The sequence below is a fragment of the Rattus norvegicus genome, chromosome 14 (genome assembly GCF_021556685.1).
Source record: "Rattus norvegicus strain SHRSP/BbbUtx chromosome 14, alternate assembly SHRSP_T2T, whole genome shotgun sequence".
In the NCBI taxonomy this organism is placed as follows: Eukaryota; Metazoa; Chordata; class Mammalia; order Rodentia; family Muridae; genus Rattus; species Rattus norvegicus.
Genome location: NC_141547.1, coordinates 90,283,825 through 90,306,666, shown reverse-complemented (window position 1 = coordinate 90,306,666; position 22,842 = coordinate 90,283,825). Strand labels below are relative to the sequence as shown.

At 37.9% G+C, this 22,842-nt stretch overlaps 1 protein-coding gene across 9 annotated transcripts in view; it reads left to right on the top strand.

The window, feature by feature from the left end:
- Zpbp (zona pellucida binding protein) overlaps positions 1 to 22,842 on the top strand; it is a 195,698-nt gene that overhangs the window by 143,976 nt on the left and 28,880 nt on the right. For 5 of the 9 annotated variants that reach the window (XM_087584111.1, XM_087584114.1, XM_087584115.1 and 2 more), the window contains one exon: positions 10,070 to 10,247. In XM_087584111.1, the coding sequence (XP_087440237.1) occupies positions 10,070 to 10,247 (178 nt within the window). The remainder of the gene's footprint in view (positions 1 to 10,069; positions 10,248 to 22,842) is intronic. The other 4 variants (XM_087584110.1, XM_087584109.1, XM_087584112.1 and 1 more) reach the window with 1 other exon arrangement.

Here is a 22,842-nt window from a genome sequence, read left to right as displayed (position 1 = left end):
GCTGAGAAACACCTAAAGAAATGTTCAACATCTTTAGTCATAAGGGAAATGCAAATCAAAACAACCCTGAGATTTCACCTCACACCAGTGAGAATGGCTAAGATCAAAAACTCAGGTGACAGCAAATGCTGACGAGAATGTGGAGATAGAGGAACACTCCCCCATTGTCGGTGGGATTGCAGACTGATATAACCTTTCTGGAAATCAGTCTGGAGGTTCCTCAGAAAATTGGACATTGAACTGCCTGAGGATCCCGCTATACCTCTCTTGGGCATATACCCAAAAGATGCCCCAACATATAACAAAGGCACATGGTCCACTATGTTCATAGCAGCCTTATTTATAATAGCCAGAAGCTGGAGAAACCCAGATGCCCTTCAATAGAGGAATGGATACAGAAAATGTGGTACATCTACACAATGGAATATTACTCAGCTATCAAAAACAACGAGTTTATGAAATTCGTAGGCAAATGGTTGGAACTAGAAAATATCATCCTGAGTGAGCTAACCCAATCACAGAAAACACACATGCACTCATTGATAAGTGGCTATTAGCCCAAATGCTCGAGTTACCCTAGATGCCTAGAACAAATGAAACTCAAGAAGGATAACCAAAATGCGAATGCTTCACTCCTTCTTTAAAAGGGTAACAAGAATACCCTTGGGAGGGAATAGGGAGGCAAAGTTTAGAACAGAGGCAGAAGGAACACTCATTCAGAACCTGCCGCATGTGTGGCCCATACATATACAGCCATCAAACTAGATAAGATGGATGAAGCAAAGAAGTGCAGGCTGACAGGAGCCGGATGTAGATCTCTCCTGAGAGACACAGCCAGAATACAGCAAATACATAGGCGAATGCCAGCAGCAATGCACTTAACTGAGAATGGGACCCAGGTTGAAGGAATCAGAGAAAGAACTGGAAGAGTTTGAAGGGGCTCGAGATCCCATATGAACAACAATGCCAACCAACCAGAGCTTCCAGGGACTAAGCCACTACCCAAAAACTATACATGGACTGACCCTGGGCTTGAACTGAATAGGTAGCAATGAATGGCCTAGTAAGAGCACCAGTGGAAGGGGAAGCCCTGGGTCCTGCTAAGACTGAACCCCCAGTGAAAGTGATTGTTGGGGGGAGGGTGGTAATTCGGGGAGGATAGAGAGGGGAACACGCATAGGGAAGGGAGGGAGAGGGGTTAGGGGGATGTTGGCCCAGAAACTGGGGAAGGGAATAACAATCGAAATGTACATAAGAAATACCCAAGTTAATAAAGATGAAAATAAAAAGAGTTTGTGGTTCTAAACTTTTGCTACTACTCCCCTACCAGTTTTCTGTCTGGTGACACGGGTTCCACTTATCTAACAGGAAGTGAGGTGTCTATACTGTTCTTCTGACTAGTGTGATCTTCATCTGATCAGGAACACTCCCTCTCATAGATTGTTTAATAATGTGTTACCTAAAGTATTCAACAGATTGCCTAATACAGTGGTTCCTAACCTGTGGGTCATGACTACTTTGAGGGTCAAACAACCTTTTCACAGGCGTTGTATACAATTATAAGAGAAAACAGATATTTACATTATTATTCATGATAATAGCAGAGTTACTGTTTTCAAGTAGCAACACAAATAATTTTATTTTGGGGCGTCTTCACAACATTAGGAAGTATATTAAAGGGTCACAGCATTAGGAAGATTGAGAACCACTGGTCTTATAGATATATCCTTTGTGGCATGTAGTGAAATTAAAACCTGCCTACTCTGACTTTGTCTGGTATTTGGTGCTTGCCCAGTTGTTGTCTTCTAAGTTTGGTGAGCTAACCTACAACAAATATTAAGGCCTTTTCAACTTATTTATTCTCTATTAACAAGTCCAATGAAAGATACTACAGTGTTTAAAATAAGTTGTCAGATTTCTCTCTGTCAAAGTAGTTGTTTTATACATTTTGTTGAAATGTTTTTTTTTTCTAGTCCCTAGCTTCTAGCCAATCATTTTAAAGCAATTTGCTTTCATATACATTTATCTGTTGTATGAGCATTTGGGGAATTAGAATAAGAGAGCTGATGTCCATTTGGTCTTACTTGTCTCAAACTAGAATCTTACTTTTGGCTTAGTTTTTATATCATCATTCTTACATCATTTAAATTGTTTAAAAATGTTTATATTTATACTTGCAATCCCTACTCAGCACAAAATTCCTTCAGTGTACCTTTAGGTACAATTTTATTAGAATATATGTACAATCAAAGTAAGTAGTATCAGAAATTGTTATTCAGTTGTTTAATGCTATTTTTAAATGATAGGGTGTTTGTGTATCATTATTAGAGAGGAATGAGGAAAGCAGTATGATTTGTTTCTGTCAGGACACCTTAGGTCTAGATCATTGGGTTTTTCTCTGGTGTTGGCTTTGGTTGTATTTATTTTGCATAGGGTTCTTTTTTTTTTTAAAGATTTATTTATTTATTATATATAAGTATGCTGTCACTCTCTTCAGACACACCAGAAGAGGGCATCAGATCCCATTACAGATGGTTGTGAGCCACGATGTGGTTGCTGGGAATTGAACTCAGGACCTCTGGAAGAGCAGTCAGTGCTCTTAACCACTGAGCTATCTCTCCAGCCCCTTGCATAGGGTTTTTAGTGATTATGATAAGTGTCTACTTAAACTCTGAATTGTACCAGCACATTTAAATATTAAATTAGACATCAGATTATATATAATTAATGATATGAAGTTTATAAGTGTTTTGCTAGCATGTATGTAAGTACACTCTGTGCTCAGGACTGGAAGAGCTTCTCAGACCCCTGGAACTGAAGTTACAGGAAGCTATGAGCTGACATTGGGAGCTGTGAATGGAAACCATGTCCTCTGTAAGAGCAGCAAGTGCTCTTAACTGCTGAGCCAACTTTCTGGCCCCCTGTAACTAATTCTTTAAGTTCTTCCTTAACCAAAATTTGTGTTTGACTGAGCAAAAAGTGAAAAATTCATCAGAGTAAGCTTTTAAAAATTCGAAAATATTTAATATGTAGAAATGTAAATAATTGAGCAATAGCAAAATGTGATGCTTATGTTCAATAAAGTTTATTTAAAAAGTTTAATAGCTCTCAGATTTTCATCGAAACAATATACTCAAGGACGTATTGAAAGTATGGAATATTACTCAGCTATCAAAAACAATGACCTTATGAAATTCGTAGGCAAATGGTCGGAACTGGAAAATATCATCCTGAGTGAGCTAACCCAATCACAGAAAGACATACATGGTATGCACTCATTGATAAGTGGCTATTAGCCCAAATGCTTGAATTACCCTAGATGCCTAGAACAAATGAAACTCAAGACGGATGATCAAAACGTGAATGCTTCACTCCTTCTTTAAAAGGGGAACAAGAATACCCTTGGCAGGGAATAGAGACGCAAAGATTAAAACAGACACAGAAGGAAGACCCATTCAGAGCCTGCCCCACATGTGGCCCATACATATACAGCCACCCAATTAGACAAGATGGATGAAGCAAAGAAGTGTAGACCGACAGGAGCCGGATGTAGATCGCTCCCGAGAGACACAGCCAGAATACAGCAAATACAGAGGCGAATGCCAGCAACAAACCACTGAACTGAGAATAGGACCCCCGTTGAAGGAATCAGAGAAAGAACTGGAAGAGCTTGAAGGGGCTCGCGACCCCATATGTACAACAATGTCAAGCAACCAGAGTTTCCAGGGACTAAGCCACTACCTAAAGACTATACATGGACTGACCCTGGACTCTGACCTCATAGGTAGCAATGGATATCCTAGTAAGAGCACCAGTGGAAGGGGAAGCCCTGGGTCCTGCTAAGACTGAACCCCCAGTGAACTAGATTGTTGGGGGGAGGGCGACAAGGGGGGGGGAGGATGGGGAGGGGAACACCCATAAAGATGGTTGAGGGGGGAGGGGGATGTTTGCCCGGAAACCGGGAAAGGGAATAACACTCGAAATGTATATAAGAAATACTCAAGTTAATAAAAAAAAAAAAGTAGTCAGAAGAGTTGAGGGGGAATAGCAGTATGCCTAGTTATCCTTGCTGCTGGCTAGACTGGAGGTGCATGTTCCTGTTGCAGAAGAACTCATCGGGTCACAGTGGGTTCGAGTTCATGAACTTATTTTGTATTTCAGTTAATGTTTTCTAAGTCGAGTTTATAACAAAGAGCCAGAACTCATCACAGTTTATCTAGCTGGCAAGCCTGAATTTCTTCCACAAAGTCACATTTCTTAGTGATTTGTTAAATACTTTAGGTAAATTTAATTTTAAAAATGTGTTTCTTTTTATTTTTTACATGACTCCAGCTAGTTCTGAGGCTGAAGCAGGTTTATTATTTTTCAGTCTGCTTTTATACCTCTTTAAGTACATGCAAAATAATACTATCAGTTCTGGGTCAAGGAATGAGCAGGATAATAAACAAAATCCTGTAAACACCTTTCTAGGGACTAATCAGGATGGCCAAGACAAAAGGATTGCCACACATGCTTCACTGAGCCTGCTCTGAGCTTTGCATTAACTCAAATGTAAATGTTCTTAATCAGGCCTATTTCCTGAGTCCAGGCCCAAAGTCAGATTCCTGCTTTGAGCTTATAGTTTTGTCCTGGTAATGTCAACTTCCCTCCAAGTGTCTAGGAACAAGTGGCCCTAAAAGGCTCTCCACATCTTCCCCCTTATTTATTTCATAAACAAGACTGAGCCTGTCTTAGGTCATTCTGACAAGAATGCCTTCATTACCCATCATGGAGTAAGCATTATCAAAAGCAATGCACTTCTTCGTTAGGTTGGTAAGGCTCTGTGCAAAATCTTACCCATCCTTGGCTTGTCAGCCTATTAAATGAGTAACTCTGTATTGGGGGGGGGGGTCTATTTTTAGTTTCAAGCCATGTATTTTGGCGACCAACATGTTGCTGTTGTTAAGGGCAAGCTTCCAACACAAGGGTCAGGAATAAAAGTATCCCCAGGACAAGAAGAGCTAGCATGATCGATCAAGCTATATATAACATTCTCGAACCTTGACCAAGATTGAAATACTTACCTCAGGCCATGAATAATTTTATCAGCAATAAAAGCTCAGCTAGGTAGCATTCTTTAAATTCATAATCTCAGTATGCAAAGTTAAAACATCCAGAGAGGCGTTAGGATTATGCCAACTTCCCTGCAAGTGTCTTGATCCTTTTCCCAATTATAGGGACCATTTTTAAGTTTAGAAGTAACACAAATCCATTGGTATTTAGCATGACATTCAAGATGGCTTCTTACTTTTAAACTCTGAACCTCCTCCAGGAATTTGAATAGTATCATAAAAAGCATCAATCTGTTGTTCTAAATCCTCTTGAATACTCAGAACATTAGTAACCTTTTTTGCTAAATGATTAACAAAAGTAGCAGTCTTCTTGTATCAAAGCAATAGTGCTAGCTATTAATTAACCAGCTATACCACTATACCAGCAATGATCAAGCCCACTATCCTATCGCTTCTGCTTAAAGCCTGACTTACTCCTTCCAGTATTTGCACAAAAGCTGGTTGATGGATCATAACAGACATGTCAGATTTCAGTACATTAACAAAATTAGAAATTGTACAATCAATACAACTTACATTAAATACTTTGGAAGAAATAAAATAATTTTAACATGACCAATTAATAAAATATTAGAAGCTTTAACACATGCACCAACATTTGTTAGGAGTCTAGATCCTGTCTCAATTTTATCCACTGCAAATGTAATTTCATATAAGGCAATTGTGAATTTTTAAATGTCTCTGAAAATGTCCAGAACCAGTCCTCCAAATGAAGATGAAGACTGTTATTTCCAATATTGGATTGATTTCTAGACCAGTCAATGATTGAGTCAGAATAACTGGTCACAGCAAAGAATCATTATAACTTCTCTTATTTGATTAATTTTTTGAAGGCAATTTCCAGAGTCTCTGTTCTCTGTCCTACAATGTCTAAAAGCTTGAAGTAAGGCAGCTTGTCCAATCTGGGAAATTGGCAGCTTCCTGGTTACCATTGTCAGGGCACTCAGCAAGCTCACAGGTCAGTTTTATTCTTTGTCCCAGCATCATCATGTCTCTCCAGTCACTCTGGCAGCTAGTACACTCCTGCAGCATCCTGCAGAAAAAACACAAACATGCCCTCTTCCCCATATTAAATACCTGAACAGGATCACGCCATGTCAGTAAGTGGATCCTTCTATTTCACCTAGGCATAAGCATTCCTAGCTGTACGGTGCCGTGCACATTCAGCAGAGAGTTCCTTGGCATCCAAATTTTAAATTATAAAAATAAAAAGAGCATTATTTAAATAGTTGTATAGTATACAGGGATATAACACCCCCCCCCTTTATTTTATTTTTAAAGTTCCACAGTACCTGTTTCACAGTACCTTGTCCTTGAGTATTATAATGAATCCCAGTAATATGGGTAATACTAAATTTTTGACAAAACATTATCTGTTTTAATCTGATTTGAAACACCAAAGAAAAACAACATAGACAATAACTAATTACATTTTTAGTTGCTTCTCCTGTTAAAGCAATTGTCAACTAGAAAGCCTGAAAAGGTATCAGTAGTCACATGTACATATTTTAATTTTCCAAAATCAGAAATAGGAGTAATATCCATTTGCCATAGTTTATGAGGTGTAAGTCCTGGAGGATTAATACCATTATGTGTTAGGGGAAGAAATTGAAGACTTTGAGGATGTCTTTACAATTTACGTTCTCTAGAAATACCAAGTTATCGTCTTGTTATAACAATTTTGATGATGTAAAAATGAGATTGTTTGACTTATTGTCTCTATGTAAGGCCTATAATCTGCCTGGCATACAAATCTGCCGTGCCATTGCCCTTATAAGAGGATCCAGGCAATCTAGTATGAGTCTTTAAGTGGCCTATGAATAAAGAACAGTACGTTCTCTTAAATTGAGTTTTATTTGCAGAAATAATTGCAAAATTTGGGAATTAGCAGTATATTAAAAAGGAACAATTTCCATCAATTGCAAACCTATCAGTATACAAATTGAAAGCTTGAATCTTCAATATTTTGAAATCAGTGACTACAGCATGTAACCCAATAATCTGTGCTGAGGTAGGAGGAACTTGAGAATAAACGTGATGCAATTGCATGTTGCCTTCTCATTGGATGAGCCATCTATAAATATAGTAATCACACTTTCTATGGACTGCATGCATAAATTTACAAATACAAAGTACAAAAGCATGTATAGAGGAAAATTATCAATTTTTCCTGAAAAGTTTGCACATGAAATGGGCCAAATATCAATATTCCGCAAAAACCAAATTAATTGCTGTTTGGAATAAGGAACAAATATTTCATCAGGTTTTTAAGACTCTCATTCCAAAATACTTTGATGATTCTACAATTCTGTATTAACACAGCAACAGCTTCATAATAGGGTGTTAAAAGTTTGCTTGGAGATGAAGAAAGATGAATCCACATTATTGGTCCCTTTTGCCAAAGGACTGCTGTGGGTGCAAACAACAACAGTTGATCAGAGTCTATATAATGTATCTGTTGTTGACTGATAGCTTCTTCTACTTTCTGCAAAGCTGTTCATCCCTCATAAGTTAATTGTTGAGGGGAATTAGGATTTGCATCCCACTAAAGAATATCAAACAGAGAATTAAGTTCTCCTGTGGTAAATTTGAGAGGTCTGAGCCAATTAACATCTCCTAACAGATTTTGAAAATAATTTAAAGTAAACATTGTTTAGCATGTAACTGTTGTCCCAAATAATTGAAAAGAATATTGTCTTTGAATCTTTTCTAGAGCAGCAACTGTACCAAGAATTTAAAACCCTTATAAGAACAAATGCTTTTTCTATAGTAAAACTCCTTCAGAGGGATCAGCTAATAGAATACCACCCATATAATGAATACCATACACTGGAGGAGTCTAAGTCCTATCTTCTTGTATTGAAGCAGTGACAAATGTTTTACATAATGTAGAGCTATTAGCCATTCCTTTGCAAAACTTTCCAATGATAGCACTTTATGGGCTCTCCAAAATTAGAAGGAAGCTCACTAAGTGCAAACCTTTTTACAATCACCAGGATGCAAATGAACAGCATAAAAACAGTCCTCCAAATCCATAATAATTCTATATGCATTTCCTGAAATGGCAGTTGGAGTCAGCAAGCCAGGCTGCAATGGTCTCACAAGTTCCACAGCCTCATCAACCTTTCACAAATCCTGCAACAATCTCTTAACTGCTTGATTTTTTTTTCTTAATTACAAATATGTATGAGTCAGAATCCTGAGCCTGTAATCGAACTGCAAACTGCAGCCGATGGAACACTGGCAGTTTAACAACAATCTTCAAGTTTCCCTTGTAACACCAGGGCACAGTCACAACTTTGGAAAGCAGAACTCAACCTCCAATCCAATCTCTCCAAAATCAACATCAAGCTACGAAGTTTGACTGTCAGTTCCTGCACATGAATGCAGGACAGTGCAGTCTCCGATTCCTCAAAGACACTGCCCTAAATCCTGACTTTTATAGCTATGGTTTCTAGGATAAGAATTACATAAAATGTTACCCAACTCAGAGGTATTTTAGAGACCTGTTTCCTTGGGTTGGCTCATGCCATGTGTGGTCTGGAATGACTCCATCTAAATTACCAGTTTTAAGCCAACTTTCTGTTACCAGTGTTACAAATTTTTAATCATAGCCAAACTTAAAAGCCAAGACATGCAGAAAATATGTATAGTTTTAAACCCGTCAGAAACAAAAATGAAGTGGCTACACACATCTTATATATTTAGACCAAACACAATTTTCTTACTTTTTCTAGCTATAATTTCCAGAGAGGAGCACCTTGTTACCTGTTGAAGCCAGTAAACACAATCACAGAGATTTTTCTAAGAGAAACAGCCATCAGCTCCCTTACCATAGAAGCTGAGAAGCTGCTGGTCCCTTTAAGATCAACCCCTGGCAGGGCTTCTCCAGCTGTGGGAGACTCCTAGCTACAGGTGCAGGGTTCCAAAGGCCAATTAAGAAACTGACACTGCCCTTTTTTTTTTTTTATCTTGAAACACGTTAAAACTAAATCAAGGGTGAATGACCAATAGTTTTAACCGTATTTTCATTTTTTTCTTTTGAATATGAAACACAGGGCAACAAACAAACAACAAAACAAAACCACAAAGACTGATTGGCACACCAAGGACAGACAATAGACAGAGGGAAGAGAACCAGATGTCCCAAAGGAACCCAAAACCAGAATATAAGCATTCTTCCAGTAGGAACCAGAGGAAGCAGGATGTCTTCCAGACTCCTCCTGTTCCTAGGAGGGCTCTGCAACAACTTACATGCATTTTCCTTCTCTTTGGCCAAAGCATCCCGGGATAGGCAGGGAGGACAGCTATTCTCAAACCCATTCTCTCTCAAATCCAGGGACTAAACTATCTCTAATTGGGGCACAAAGTCTTAAAACATCTATGGGATTTTTAGCATATCTCTAAATACATACATAAGAAGACACTTTACCATTCCCTTGTCCCTTTTTACAGGTTTTATTCACCATTGGCCCAAATCTTCTTTGCTTTCCTTCACACCCACGGTGTCTTTCACTGCATCTCACTTGTTGTAGCCCAACGCTGAGGCTCCATTTGAGGAGCCAGCTCAGTCAGTCAACAGGTTCTCCAGGGCAGGAGAGAGTATTAGAAAGAAAACAAGACAATTAGAGGACAACATAGCATGACTCCAGCCAGTTCTAAGGCTGAAGACAATGTGTTTCATTTTAACAGCTGACTTAATTTTTGTCAGTTGCCTATTAGTAAATTACTTAGCCCAAAAGTAACAAAAGTTGTTAAAGACAAATTATTTCTTTCTACCAGATATAGAAATAGAAGTACATTTGGAGACACTTCTGTTTGGAGACATATGTTTTTACATGTTATGTGTATCTTATGAATTGAAGCTAAAGATTTTGACATCTTTTCCTCTGTATTGTTTGTTCAGAATCTATATTATTTAATGCTAATTACTATTTCAAATTCTATTCCTAATATAGGCTAAAAATCTCATAGAGAGGTTCTTCATTCAGCAAGTGGAAGTCCTGGGCAAGCGTGCGGAGCCGCTGCCTGAGATATATTACATTGAGGGGACCCTTCAGATGGTGTGGGTGAACCGCTGCTTTCCAGGGTATGGCATAAACATCCTGAAGCATCCCAAGTGTCCTGAGTGCTGTGGTATGTAATAAAGTACACTTCATGTTTGTGTGCATGAGTTCACTCACGTCAACTATGTTTGACTGAATGTTTGTCTTCATTAGCACTGCCATTTGGATTTTGACTTATTTGTACCACATTTTCTCTATCCATTCCTCTGTTAAAGGGAATCTGTGTTCTTTCCAGCTTCTGGCTATTATAAATGCGGCTGCTATGAACATAGTGGAGCATGTGTCCTTGTTATATGTCGGAGCATTTTTGGCATATGTGCCCAGAAGTGGTATAGCTGAGTCCTCAGGTAGTACTATGTCCAATTTTTTGAGGAACCACCAGACTGATTTCCAGAGTGGCTGTACCAGCTTGCAATTACACCAACAATGGAGGAGTGTTCCTCTTTCTCCACATCGTAGCCAGCATCTGTTGTCACCTGTGTTTTTGATCTTAACCATTCTGACTGGTGTGAGGTTGAATCTCAGGGTTGTTTTGATTTGCATTTCCCTGATGACTTAAGATGTTGAACATTTCTTTAGGTGCTTCCCAGCCATTCGATATGCCTCAGCGGATAATTCTTTGTTTAGCTTTGTACCCCATTTTTTAATAGCATTGTTTGATTCTCTGGAGTCTTAACTTCTTGAGTTCTTTGTATATGTTGGATATTAGCCCTCTTTCAGATGTAGGATGGGTAAAGATCTTTTCCCAATCTGTTGGTTGCTGTTTTATTCTAATGACAGTGTCCTTTGCCTTATAGAAGCTTTACAATTTTATGAGGTCCTACTTGTTGATTCTTTTTTTTTTTTTTTTTTTTTTTTGATTCTTAATCTTAGAGCATAAACCATTGGTGTTTTGTTCAGGAAAATTTCCCTAGTGCCCATGTATTTGAGGCTCTTCCCCACTTTTTCTTCTATTAGTTTGAGTGTATCTGGTTTGATGTGGAGGTCCTTGATCCACTTGGACTTAAGCTTTGTACAGGGTGATAAGCATGGATCCATTTGTATTCTTCTACGTGCTGACCTCAAGTTGAACCACTACCATTTGTTGAAAATGCTATCTTTTTTCCCACTGGATTGTTTTAGCTCCTTTGTCAAAGATCAAGTTATCCTAGGTGTGTGGGTTCATTTCTGGGTCTTCAATTCTATCCCATTGATCTAGCCTTTCTCTGTACCAATACCATACAGTTTTTATCACTATTGCTCTGTAAATATAGCTTGACATCAGGGATGGTGATTCACCCAGAAGTTCTTTTAGCTGAGAATAGTTTTTGCTATCTTAGGTTTTTTGTTATTCCAAATGAATTTGCAAATTGCTCTTTCTAATTCTATTAAGAATTCAGTTGGATGCCAAGCAACCAGAGCTTCCAGGGACTAAGCCACTACCTAAATTGGACTGACCCTGGACTCTGACCTCATAGGCAGCAATGAATATTCTAGTAAGATCACCAGTGGAAGGGGAAGCCCTTGGTCCTGCTAAGACTGAACCCCCAGTGAACGTGATTGTTGGGGGGAGGGCGGCAATGGGGGGAAGGTGGGGAGGGGAACACCCATAAAGAAGGGGAGGGGGATGTTTGCCTGGAAACCAGGAAAGGGAATAACATTCGAAATGTAAATAAGAAATACTCAAGTTAATAAAAAAAAAGGGAAAAAAATTATTCTAGTGACTCATAGTTAAAAAAAAAGAATTCAGTTGGAATTTTGATGGGGATTGCATTGAATCTAGAGATTACTTTTTTTGGCAAAATGGTGAATTTTACCATATTAATCCTGCCAATCCATGAGCATCTTCAATCCATGAGATCTTCTGAGATCTTCAATTTCTTTCTTCAGAGACTTGAAGTTCTTGTCATTCAGATCTTTCACTTGCTTGGTTAGAGTCACACCAAGGTATATTATGTTATTTGTGATTATTGTGAAGGGTGTCATTTCCCTAATTTCTTTCTCAGTCTGTTTAACCTTTGAGTAGAGGAAGGCTACTCATTTGTTTGAGTTAACTTTATATGCAGCCACTTTGGTGAAGTTATTTATCAGATTTAGGAGTTCACTGGTGTAATTTTTGGGGTCACCTAAGTATACTCTCATAATATCTCCAAATAGTGATATTTTGACTTTTTCTTTTCTAATTTGTATCCTCTTTGACCTCCTTTCATTGTGTGATTGCTCTGGCTAAGACTTCGAGTACTATTTGAATAAGTAGGGAGAGAGGGAGGGCAGCCTTGTCTAGTGCCTGATTTTAGTGGAAGTGCTTCAAGTTTCTCTCCATTTAGTTTGATGTTAGCTACTGGTTTACTGTACATTGCTTTTACTATATTTAAGTATGGGCCTCTAATTCCTGATCTTTCCAAGACCATTATAATGAAAGGGTGTTGAAATTTGTCAAATGCTTTCTCAACATCTAATGAGATGATTCTGTGGGTTTTTTTTCCCTTTGTGTTTGTTTACATATTGGATTACATTGATGATTTCCGTATATTGAAACATCTCTGCATCCCTGGGATGAAGCCTACATGATCATGATGGATGATAGTTTTGATGTGTTCTTGGATTTGTTTTGCCAGAATTTTATTGAGTATATTCGCATTGATATTAATAAGGGAAATTGGTCTGAAGTTCTCTTTCTTTTTTGGGTCTTTGTGTGGTTTAGGTTTAAGCATAATTGTGGCTTCATAGAAGGAATTGGGTAGTGTTCCTTCTGTTTCTATTTTGTGCAGCAGTTTGGACACGATTGGCAGCAGTTGTTCTATGAATAGAATTTTGCACTAAACTTATCTGATCCTTGGCTTTTTTTTTTTTTTTTTTTTTTTTGCTTGGGAGACTTTTAATAACTGCTTCTATTTCTTTAGTATTTATGGGAATCTGTTGGTTTAGTAGATGGTTTATCTGATCCTGATTTAATTTTGGTACCTGGTATCTGTTTAAAAAAATTGTCCATTTCATCCAGATTTTCCAGTTTTCTTGAATATAGGCTTTTGTAGTAGAATCTGATGATATTTTGAATTTCCTCAGATTCTGTTTTTATGTCTCCCTTTTCATTTCTGATTTTGTTAATTTGGATACTCTCTCTGTGCCCTCTGGTTAGTCTTGCTAAGGGTTTATCTATCTTATTGGTTTTCTTAAAGGACCAGCTCCTGATTTTGCTGATTCTTTGTGTAGTTCTTTTGTTTCTGCTTGGTTGATTTGAGTCCTGAGTTTGATTATTTCCTAACATCTACTCCTCTTGGGTGTATTTGCTTCTTTTTGTTCTATAGCTTTCAGGTGTGCTGCCAAGCTGTTAATGTGTGCTCTTTCTAGCTTCTCTTTGGTGGCACTCAGAGCTGTGAGTTGTTTCTTTTTCTTAGCACAGCTTGCATTGTGTTCCATCACTTTGGGTATGTTGTGCCTTCATTGTCCTTAAAAGGTCTTTGATTTCTTTCTATAGTTCTTCCTTGATCAAGTTATCATTGAGTAAAGCATTACTCAGCTTCCACGTGTGTGTGAGGTTTTGTCATTTTTTGTTTCTATTAAAGGTCAGTCTTAATCCATCTGATAGTATACATGGGTTTATATCAGTCTTCTTTTATCTGTTGAGGCCTCTTGTGTGACCAATTATATGGTCAGGTTTGGAGAAGGTACCAGGAGGTGTTGAGAAGAAGGTGTGTCCTTTTGTTGTAGGATTTGATGTTCCATAGATAACTGTTAAATCCATTTGTTTCATAACTTCTGTTAGTTTCTCTGTCTCTGTTCATTTTGTTCCCATGATCTGTCTATTGAAGAGAGTTGGGTGTTGAAGTCTCACACTATTGTATGAGGTACAATTATGATTTGAGCTTTAGGAAGACTTCTTTTATGAATGTAGGTGTCCTTGAATTTGGAGCACAGATATTCAGAATTGAGAGTTTATCTTGGTGAATTTTTTCCTTTGATGAATAGGAAGTGTCCTTCCTTGTCCTTTTTGATGAATTTTGGTTGAAATTCGATTTTATTTGATATCAGAATGGTTACTCCAGCTTGTTTATTGGGACCATTTGCTTGGAAATTGTTTTCTAGCCTTTACTCCTAGGTCGTGTCTCCCTTTATCGTTGAGCTGTGTTACCTGTATTTAGCAAAATGCTGGTCCTCTTTATGTATCCAGTCTGTTAGTCTATGTTTTTGTATTGAGGAATTGAGTTCATTGATGTTAAGAGATATTAGGGAATACTGACTGTTGTTTCCTGTTATTTTTGTTGTTATAGGTGGAATTATGTTTATGTGGCTATCTGCTTTTTAGTTAGTTAAAATTAGAATACATTCTTGCTTTTTCTAGGGTGTAATTTCCATCCTTGTGTTGGAGTTTTCCATCTATTATCCTTTGTAGAGATGGATTTGTGGAAAGATATTGTGTAAATTTGGTTTTGCCATGGAATATCTTGGTTTCTCCATCTATTTTAATTGAGCGTTTTGCTGGTATAGGAGCCTGGGCTGACATTTGTGTTCTCTTAGGGTCTGTATGACATGTGTCCAGGATCTTCTGGCTTTCATAGTCTCTGGTGAGAATTCTGGTGTGATTCTGATAGGTCTACCTTTATATGTTACTTGACCTTTTTCCCTTACTGCTTTTAATATTCTTTCTTTGTTTTGTGCATTTGGTGTTTTGACTATTATGTGATGGGAAGAGTTTCTTTTGTGGTCCAATCTATTTGGAATTCTGTAGGCTTCTTTTATGTCTATGGGCATCTCTTTCTTAGGGAAGTTTTCTTCTATAATTTTGTTGAAGATATTTACTGGCCTTTTAATTTGGGAGTCTTCGCTCTGTTCTATACCTATTATCCTTAGGTTTGATCTTCTCCTTTTGTCTTGGATTTCCTGGAGGTTTTGGGTTAGGAGCTTTTTGCATTTCAATTTTCTTAATTTTGTCAATTTTTTTCTATTGTATCTTCTGCCCCTAAGAGTCTCTCTTCTATCTCTTGTATTCTGTTTGTAATGCTTTTATCTATGACTCCTGATTTGTTTCCTAGGATTTCTATTTGCAGGGTTGTCTCCCTTTGTGATTTCGTTATTGTTTCTATTTCCATTTTTAGATCCTGGATCGTTTTGTTCAATTCCTACACCCGTTTGGTTGTGTTTTCCTGTAATTCTTTAGGGAATTTTACTGTTTCCTTTTTAAGGGCATCTACCTATTTACCCGTGTTGTCCTGTATTTCTTTAAGGGAGTTATTTATGTCCTTCTTAAAGTCCTCTCATGTCATCATGAGATGTGATTTTAAATCCAAATCTTGCTTTTCTGCTGTGTTGGGGTATCCATGGCTTGCTGTGGTGGGGGAACTGGGTTCTGATGATGCCAAGTGGCCTTGGTTTCTGTTGCTTAGGTTCCTCCCCTTGCCTGCCACTATCTACTTATCTCTGGTCTTAGCTGTTCTTGCTGTCTCTGACAGTGCCTTGACCCTCCTGTTCTCCTGTGTGTCAGCACTACTGCTAGACCAGCTCTTTCCCAGGGGTCCTGGGTACAGAGGGATGTGGCCCAAGCTCAGCTCAGGATGCAGACAGAATTCGGATGGATCTTGTGTCAAATTGTTCCTCAGTTCCTATGTCCTCAGGGCTCCAGGTCCATTCTTCTTGGTCCAGGAATGTGAACAGAAGTGGTGCTCTCAGAATTGTCAGCACTTCTAGGAATCCAGCTCTCTCCCAGTGGGATCTGGGTATAGAGAGCTGTGGCACAGGGTTAGCTCTGGGCACAGGAAGAAACTGGAAGGGGTTACCTTTTCAATATAATGTTTTCTACTTTTATCCACTGACCTGCAAATTTCATTGTTTCACTTTATTTAGTTATAGCTAAATAGAATTTTATAGTCTGCAAATAGTATATTTTTGTTACTCATTCTTTAGTTGGAGGACATTTAGGTTGTTTCTATTTCCTAACTATTGCGATTAGAACAGCAATGTACGTGGCTGTGCAGTTATGTATGAATTATGATGTGGAGTCCTTTTGGCACATGCTGATGACTGGTCATATGGCAGATATATTTTTAGCTACTTTAGAGTATTCCACACTTATTTACATAGTAGCTTTACGAATTTCCAATCCCATCAATACTTGCTTACATCTGTTGTTTGTTGTTTTCTTGATTTTACCTATTCTGACTGGGGTAACATGCTGTCTTAGGGTTCTCTAAGGCAACAGATCTTATAAAATGAAATACACACACACACACACACACACACACACACACACACAGACACCAAGTAGACAGTGAACAAGTACTTCGTTCTTCCATGTGCTCTAAGTAGGCGGACCACAGAAGTTGCAGCCCAGGTTAAAGATGAATTTTCCCACCTCAAAAATTCTGAATTAAAAGTGGGTCTTCCCACTTCACATAAATTTAATTAAGAAAAAAATTACCTCAAATGTGTACTCAGCCACTTGGGTGTTATTTCCAGATGTAGTCAAGTTGATAACCAATAATAGCCAACACAAATGAATTCTTAAAGTTGATTTGATTTTTATTTCTACGATTTCTAAGTATAATGAACATGTTTTGAGATATTAGTCATTTTTCTTTTTTGAACCTTCTCTGTTCAGAGATATAGTCCATTTTTTATCTAGATGGCTTGTTTTCTTGACCTTTTGCTTTTCCAGTTTTGAATGTTCTGAGTTTCAGTCCTCTATCAGATATATAGCTGGAAAAAATTCTCTGCGGGCTTTCTCTACTCAGTTATGTACTTTACTGGACACTACTTTCGCTTATGAGTCCCCATCTGTCAATTGTCAGCCTTAATTCTTGAGAAAATGAGGTCCTTTTCAGAAAGTAGTTTCCTACTGCCATGTGTTCTAGGATGCTCCTTTTTCTCTTGTTGTTTCTGCATTTTGTGTTTTATAATATTGAGGTCTTGTAGCAGTAGGTGGTTTATGCGCTGTAATCTTCCTGGTGGCAGTAGTGTGTGTTCCTTGCTCCCTGCTACCTGCCCTAATGCTCTGGATTCTTGAATTAAAGATACACACACACACACACACACACACACACACACACACACACACGACACAGCCTTATATTTAATATGCCTTAATCAGCTCAATGGCCAGGCCACTCACAAACTTCATATTGCTAATGCCTCCCCTCCAATAGTCCTGAGTTATTGTTTAATGAAATCCATACTCCATCTTTGCTGCCTTTGATCCAGTTGGGGTCTCCCCAGGCCACTTCTCTCCGGCTCTTACATGATTGGTATGCCTCTCTTCCTGCAGCTCTCAAACCCAGATCTTATTCCTTTCTCAGCAAATGAGATTCTTTTCCTGGTTCCCTAGCCGGTGAAGCCTTAGGGTTCTGCCTTCATCACCATGCCCAGCCATTGCCACCTGCAACCTTATTTACCAATCAAAGCCAACTGGGGGCAGTTACATGCAGATGTGCAGATTCTCGTGTAATTTGGGGGACCAAATTAACATAAATAGCATTAGATCCAATCCACCACAAGACCATGGTTCATTTGTAGTTTGTTTTTGTGCAAGGTGATAGATATGGGTGCTGTGTAACTCTTCTACATTACTCATTCTGTTTTCTCAGCACTGTTTGCTGAAGATGTTTTTATCTCTGATAGGTAGTTGTTGCAAATATCAAATGAATGTAATTATGGAACATATATTTGTGTCTTCTGTTTTCTTCCATTGATTTAAATGTTTTCTGTTGTTGATGTTTCTTTGTTTATGCCATGCAATTTTTATTACTATACAGCTATGTAGAACCATTTCTTGAATTTCAGGGATAAAGCCAACTTGATCAAAATGAATAATCTTTTGATATATTCCTGTATTTGGCTTTCAAGTATTTTATTGAGGACCCCTGAATCTATGTTGATTCAAAGATGCTTGCCTAATTTTCTTGTGTGTTTTTCTAGTACACTAATGCTAGCTTTGTAAATGCGTTTGGGAGAACGCCTTCTGTTTCCTTCTTTTTTTGAATAATTTATTAGGTATTGATTGTAGAACTTCTTTGGATGTTTAGTAGAATTCTGATGTGTATCTGTCTGGGTCTGGTCTTTTTATCACTGTTTAGATCTTATCCATCAATGTGTCTGTATAAATTATTAATCTTCTCTTAGCTTTGTTGGTTTGAATGAGTTTAACACTCTATTTTAGAATTTCTAACTTAATGAATTATAGGTTTTTAAAGTATTTGCTCAAAATATTTTGATTTTTTTTTGGTGTCAGTTGTAATGTTTCCCTTTTTATCTCTCATTGTGTTGATTAGTTTTCTCACACTTTTTTGGCTAATTAGGCAAAGAATCTGTTGAATTTGTTTATCTTCTTACAGACCCAGCTCTTAGATTTGTACTTTATTGCTTGTACTAATTTTTTATATTGATTTCTTACTTTTTGTTCTGATTTTTTAATTCTTGCCATCTAATAAATTTTTGCTTATTTTGTTCTTGTTTTTCCAACTTCTTCACTTGTGTTATAAAGGCATAACATCAGAGTGTGGGCACAATACTGAAAGTGCCGTGAGAAAAATCACAAGTCACATGTAAAGGAAAACCCATCAGGGATAGCTGAGTGGACATGGATGTGAAGCGATCGACTGGAACATGTACACTCACCCCTAGTTACATCCCTGAAGACTGCTTTCCTATCCTCCACAATCCTCTATAGCCCTTAGCTCTTCGGGGTGGAGTGGGGTAAGGAGCCCCTGCCCCATACTGACTACGTAGTTTCTGGTTTAGTCTTATGTGTAAGCAGCTATAGCTGCTGTGAGTTCATAAATGTCTTGTCAATACCTAATACCTATTAGACAGCATTTTACACTCCTGTCTTACAGCTCTTTTTCCTAGCTCCTCTTCTGTGTTTCTTGAGCTTGGAGAAATGATATGGGTGTCCCTTCTTTTTTAATGCTGAGCTTTCCGCTGTCACACTGTTCTCATCTCCTCATACCTGAGTTTCTGCATTAGCCACCACTAGCTGCTAAGAGAGTTTGCTTTGACCTAGTCTGAGAACAGCATGAGTCCATGGGTATAAGCATAAATGCTTTTTTTTGATAGTATATTCATTTAGTAAAACAAGAATAGTAGACTGACTCCTACTGCCTATGACTTCCTAAGTCTTGGACTTAGACCTATACCCATACTACAAACTGTGTCTTTCTCAGTCTGGGTTAGCTCACTCAGGATGATATTTTCTGGTTTCATTGATTTGCCTGAGGATTTCATGATGTCTTTGTTTTTGATAACTGAGCACTCTTCCATTATAGGAATGTTGCCTGATGACTAGGGACATTGAACATTTCTTTAAGTACTTCTCATTAGAAATTCATCTGTTGTAAATTCTCTGTTTAGCCCTGTATGCCAGCTTTTAGTTGGATTATTTGGTTTGTGTCTGATTTCTTGAGTTCTTTATATATTTTGGATATTAGCCCTCTGTTGAATGTAGGGTTGTTGAAAATCTTTTCTCATTCCGTAGTTCTATTGACAGTGTTCACTTTCGTGAGGTCCCATTTATTATAATTGTTGTTCTTAGTGCCTGAGCTATTGGTGTGCTGTTCAAGAAGTTCTCTCCTCTGCCAGTCTGTTCAAGGATATTCTTCACTTTCTCTTCTATTACATTTAGTGTATCCAGTTTTATGTTGAGGTCTTTAATCCACTTGGACTTGAGTTCTGTGCAGGGTGATGGATATGAATCTATTTGTATTCTTCTACAGCAGACATCCAGTTAGAGCAGCACCAGTTGTTGAAGATACTTTCCTTTTTCCATTGTATTGTTTTGCCTTCTTTGTCAAAAACCAAGTGTTCATAAATGTGGGGGTTTATTTCTGGGTCCTCCATTCTATTCTGTTGACTAAGTAGTTTGTTTTTATACCAATATCATGATTTTTGTATTGCTATTGCTCTGTTGTACAGCTTGAGATCTGGGATGGTGATACCTTCTGAAGTTCTTCTGTTGTGCAGGATTGTTTTAACTACCCTGGACTTTGGTTGTTTTTTTTTTTGTTGTTGTTGTTGTTGTTGTTGAACTCCTAGAGGTAATAAACACCTTCAGCAAAGTGGCTAGATACAAATTGAACACAAAAAATTCAGTAGTCCTCCTTTATACAGCTGATAAATGGGCAGAGAAAGAAATTAGGGAAACAACACCCTTCACAATGACCACAAAAAATATCTTGGTGTAACTAATCAAGCAAGTGAAAGGCCTGTATGTCAAGAAGTTTAAGTCTCCGAAAAAAGAAATTTAAGAAGACATAAGATGGAAAGAGCTCCCATCCTCATGTGTTGATAGGATTAACATAGTAAAAATAACCATCTTATTAAAAACAATCTACAGATTCAGTGCAGTGCTCATGAATATTCTAACACAATTCTTTACAGACTTTGAACAAACAATTCTCACATTTATATGGAAAAACAATGTTTCTTTTTTGTCCAAATGATTTATTTGTTGGTGAGAGTTGTGTACTGAGGTCACTGATTATCACTATGGGATAAATCTGGCAATATTTGCTTTCTTAAATTATATTTGTGTTTGACATATATAATTCTATTATTCTCTTGATGGATTATCTCCCCCAATTTTTATTAAATGGTCTTGTTTATGTCTGGATTAATTTTGGTTTGAAATCTGTTTTGTTAATAACTGCTGAGTGTCACTTGCTGGGAATGCTTTTGTCCTCATGTAGTGTCTACGTTTGATAATAAAGTGTGTTACTTGGCAGCAGGAAAATGATAAAGTTTGGGGAGTGTATTAATATAGGGTCTCACTAACTCTGTCGGGCTTGGAATTTACTTTGTAGACCATGCTGGCTTCAAATCCATATAGATCCACCTTCCTCTGCCCTCTGAGTTCTGGGATTAAAGGCATACATGCCCAGCAATACAGTTTTCTTTCTAATCAATCCTGCTATTCTGTGTCTTTTCATTTGCAAAATTAAGACAATTAACATTCAGAAATATTATGGAGTGATTTCTATTTATTCAAACCATGTTGTCGATTTTATTGTGGGTTTTTTTGATGCCTTTTTGATTAACTGTTCTGATATTTATTTACCTGATTTTTGCCTCTTCATTCATAAGTATTCCCTCCAGTATCCTTGTGGAGTTTTCTTAGTGGTGTGTAAATTATATTAGTCTGTTTTTAGGATGGAAAATTTCTATTTTTCTGGCATAATGATCTGGGTTGGCAGTTGTGGTTTTTCATATAGTAGAACATGTGTTTCCTTTTTCTTGATTCTTTAAATGTTTCTATCAAATTGTTTTGATTGAATGTATGCATATATGTATATCATACATATATTTGGTAATGCCTATGGAGTATTGAAAAGGACATTGAATACCTTGGGAATGGAATTACAGACTGTCCTGGTTGGGGTTTTACTGCTGTGAACAGACACCATGACCAAGGCAACTCTTATAAAGGACAACATTTAACTGTGGCTGGCTTACAGGTTAAGAGGTTCAGTCCATTATCATCAAGGTGGGAGCATAGCAGCATCTAGGCAGATGTGAGACTAGAGCTGAGAGTTCTGCATCTTCATTCAAAGTCAGATAAGAGAAGACTGGCTTCCAGGCAGCCAGGATCATGGTCTTAAAAGCCCATGCCCACCTCCTCCAATAGGGCACACCTACTCCAAGAAGGCCACACCTCCAGGTAGTGCTGCTCACTGTGCCATATGTATTCAAACCACCAGCAGACAGTCAAGTGTTGTCAAGTATGTGCTGGAAAGTAAACCTGGGTACTCTGCAATAGCAGAAAGTACTCTTAACAATTCTATCTTTCAAGCCCCAGGTTTGGTGATTCTCGAGGGTGACATGTTTATCTTGGTTTATTTTTAGTATCTTTTCAACAAAGGTACTTAGGCTTTTGGAGTTGGATTCTTGCTGGTGTTTTTTATTATGAGGTCTTGGCATATGTCCCAAAAGGCTTACATACCTATCCAACTTGTCATTGGGGTTGTAATGTTACAGAGTAGGAGGCTGAGTTTTGTCAAATCCTGTGTGGGAGAAGAACCTCATAATTCGGGCTTCATTTACTCTTCTTGCCACAATCATCTGATGATCAGCTGAGTAAAGCTGGCAAGTACGGGGAAAGGATGTGCTGAGGTGAAGGGTGTAAGAGAATCAGGAAGAGGGTACTTAATAACGTTCACTTAGAAAATGAAGTGCCCTGGGTTGGAAGGTATGGACAGAGCTTTGTTAAGTCCCCATGGTGAGAGCCTCATAAGGCTTTACTCAGCAGCCGAGTCCAGAACACTGGCTGCTTCGAGAAGCTCCATGAAAGCCATCGGTCCAACTCATCTCAGCCTCACTGCCTCAGGACACCCCAGTCCCTACCTGCTGATCTCCCATTCATTGTGTCCCATAGAGTTGGCTAAACTTGTATTTTGACTTTCATTTGAAACACCTTTTTTCTTCTTAATGTCTTCAGTGAACTTTTTATTATCAAATAGAGTGTTTTTATCTCCACATGTTTATGAACTTCCTGTAGTTTCTATTGCTATTGATAACCTAGTTTTATTTCTTCACTGTCAAATAAAATAGATGTTACTTCAGTTTTCATATATTTGTTCAAACTTGTTTTATGTGCTAGAATGTGAATTGTATCATGTGCTAGTATGAAAAAAATGAATGGGCTGCTGGGAGAATGTATTTGGGTAGAATATTCTGTATATGCCTTTTTAGTCCATTTGATTCAT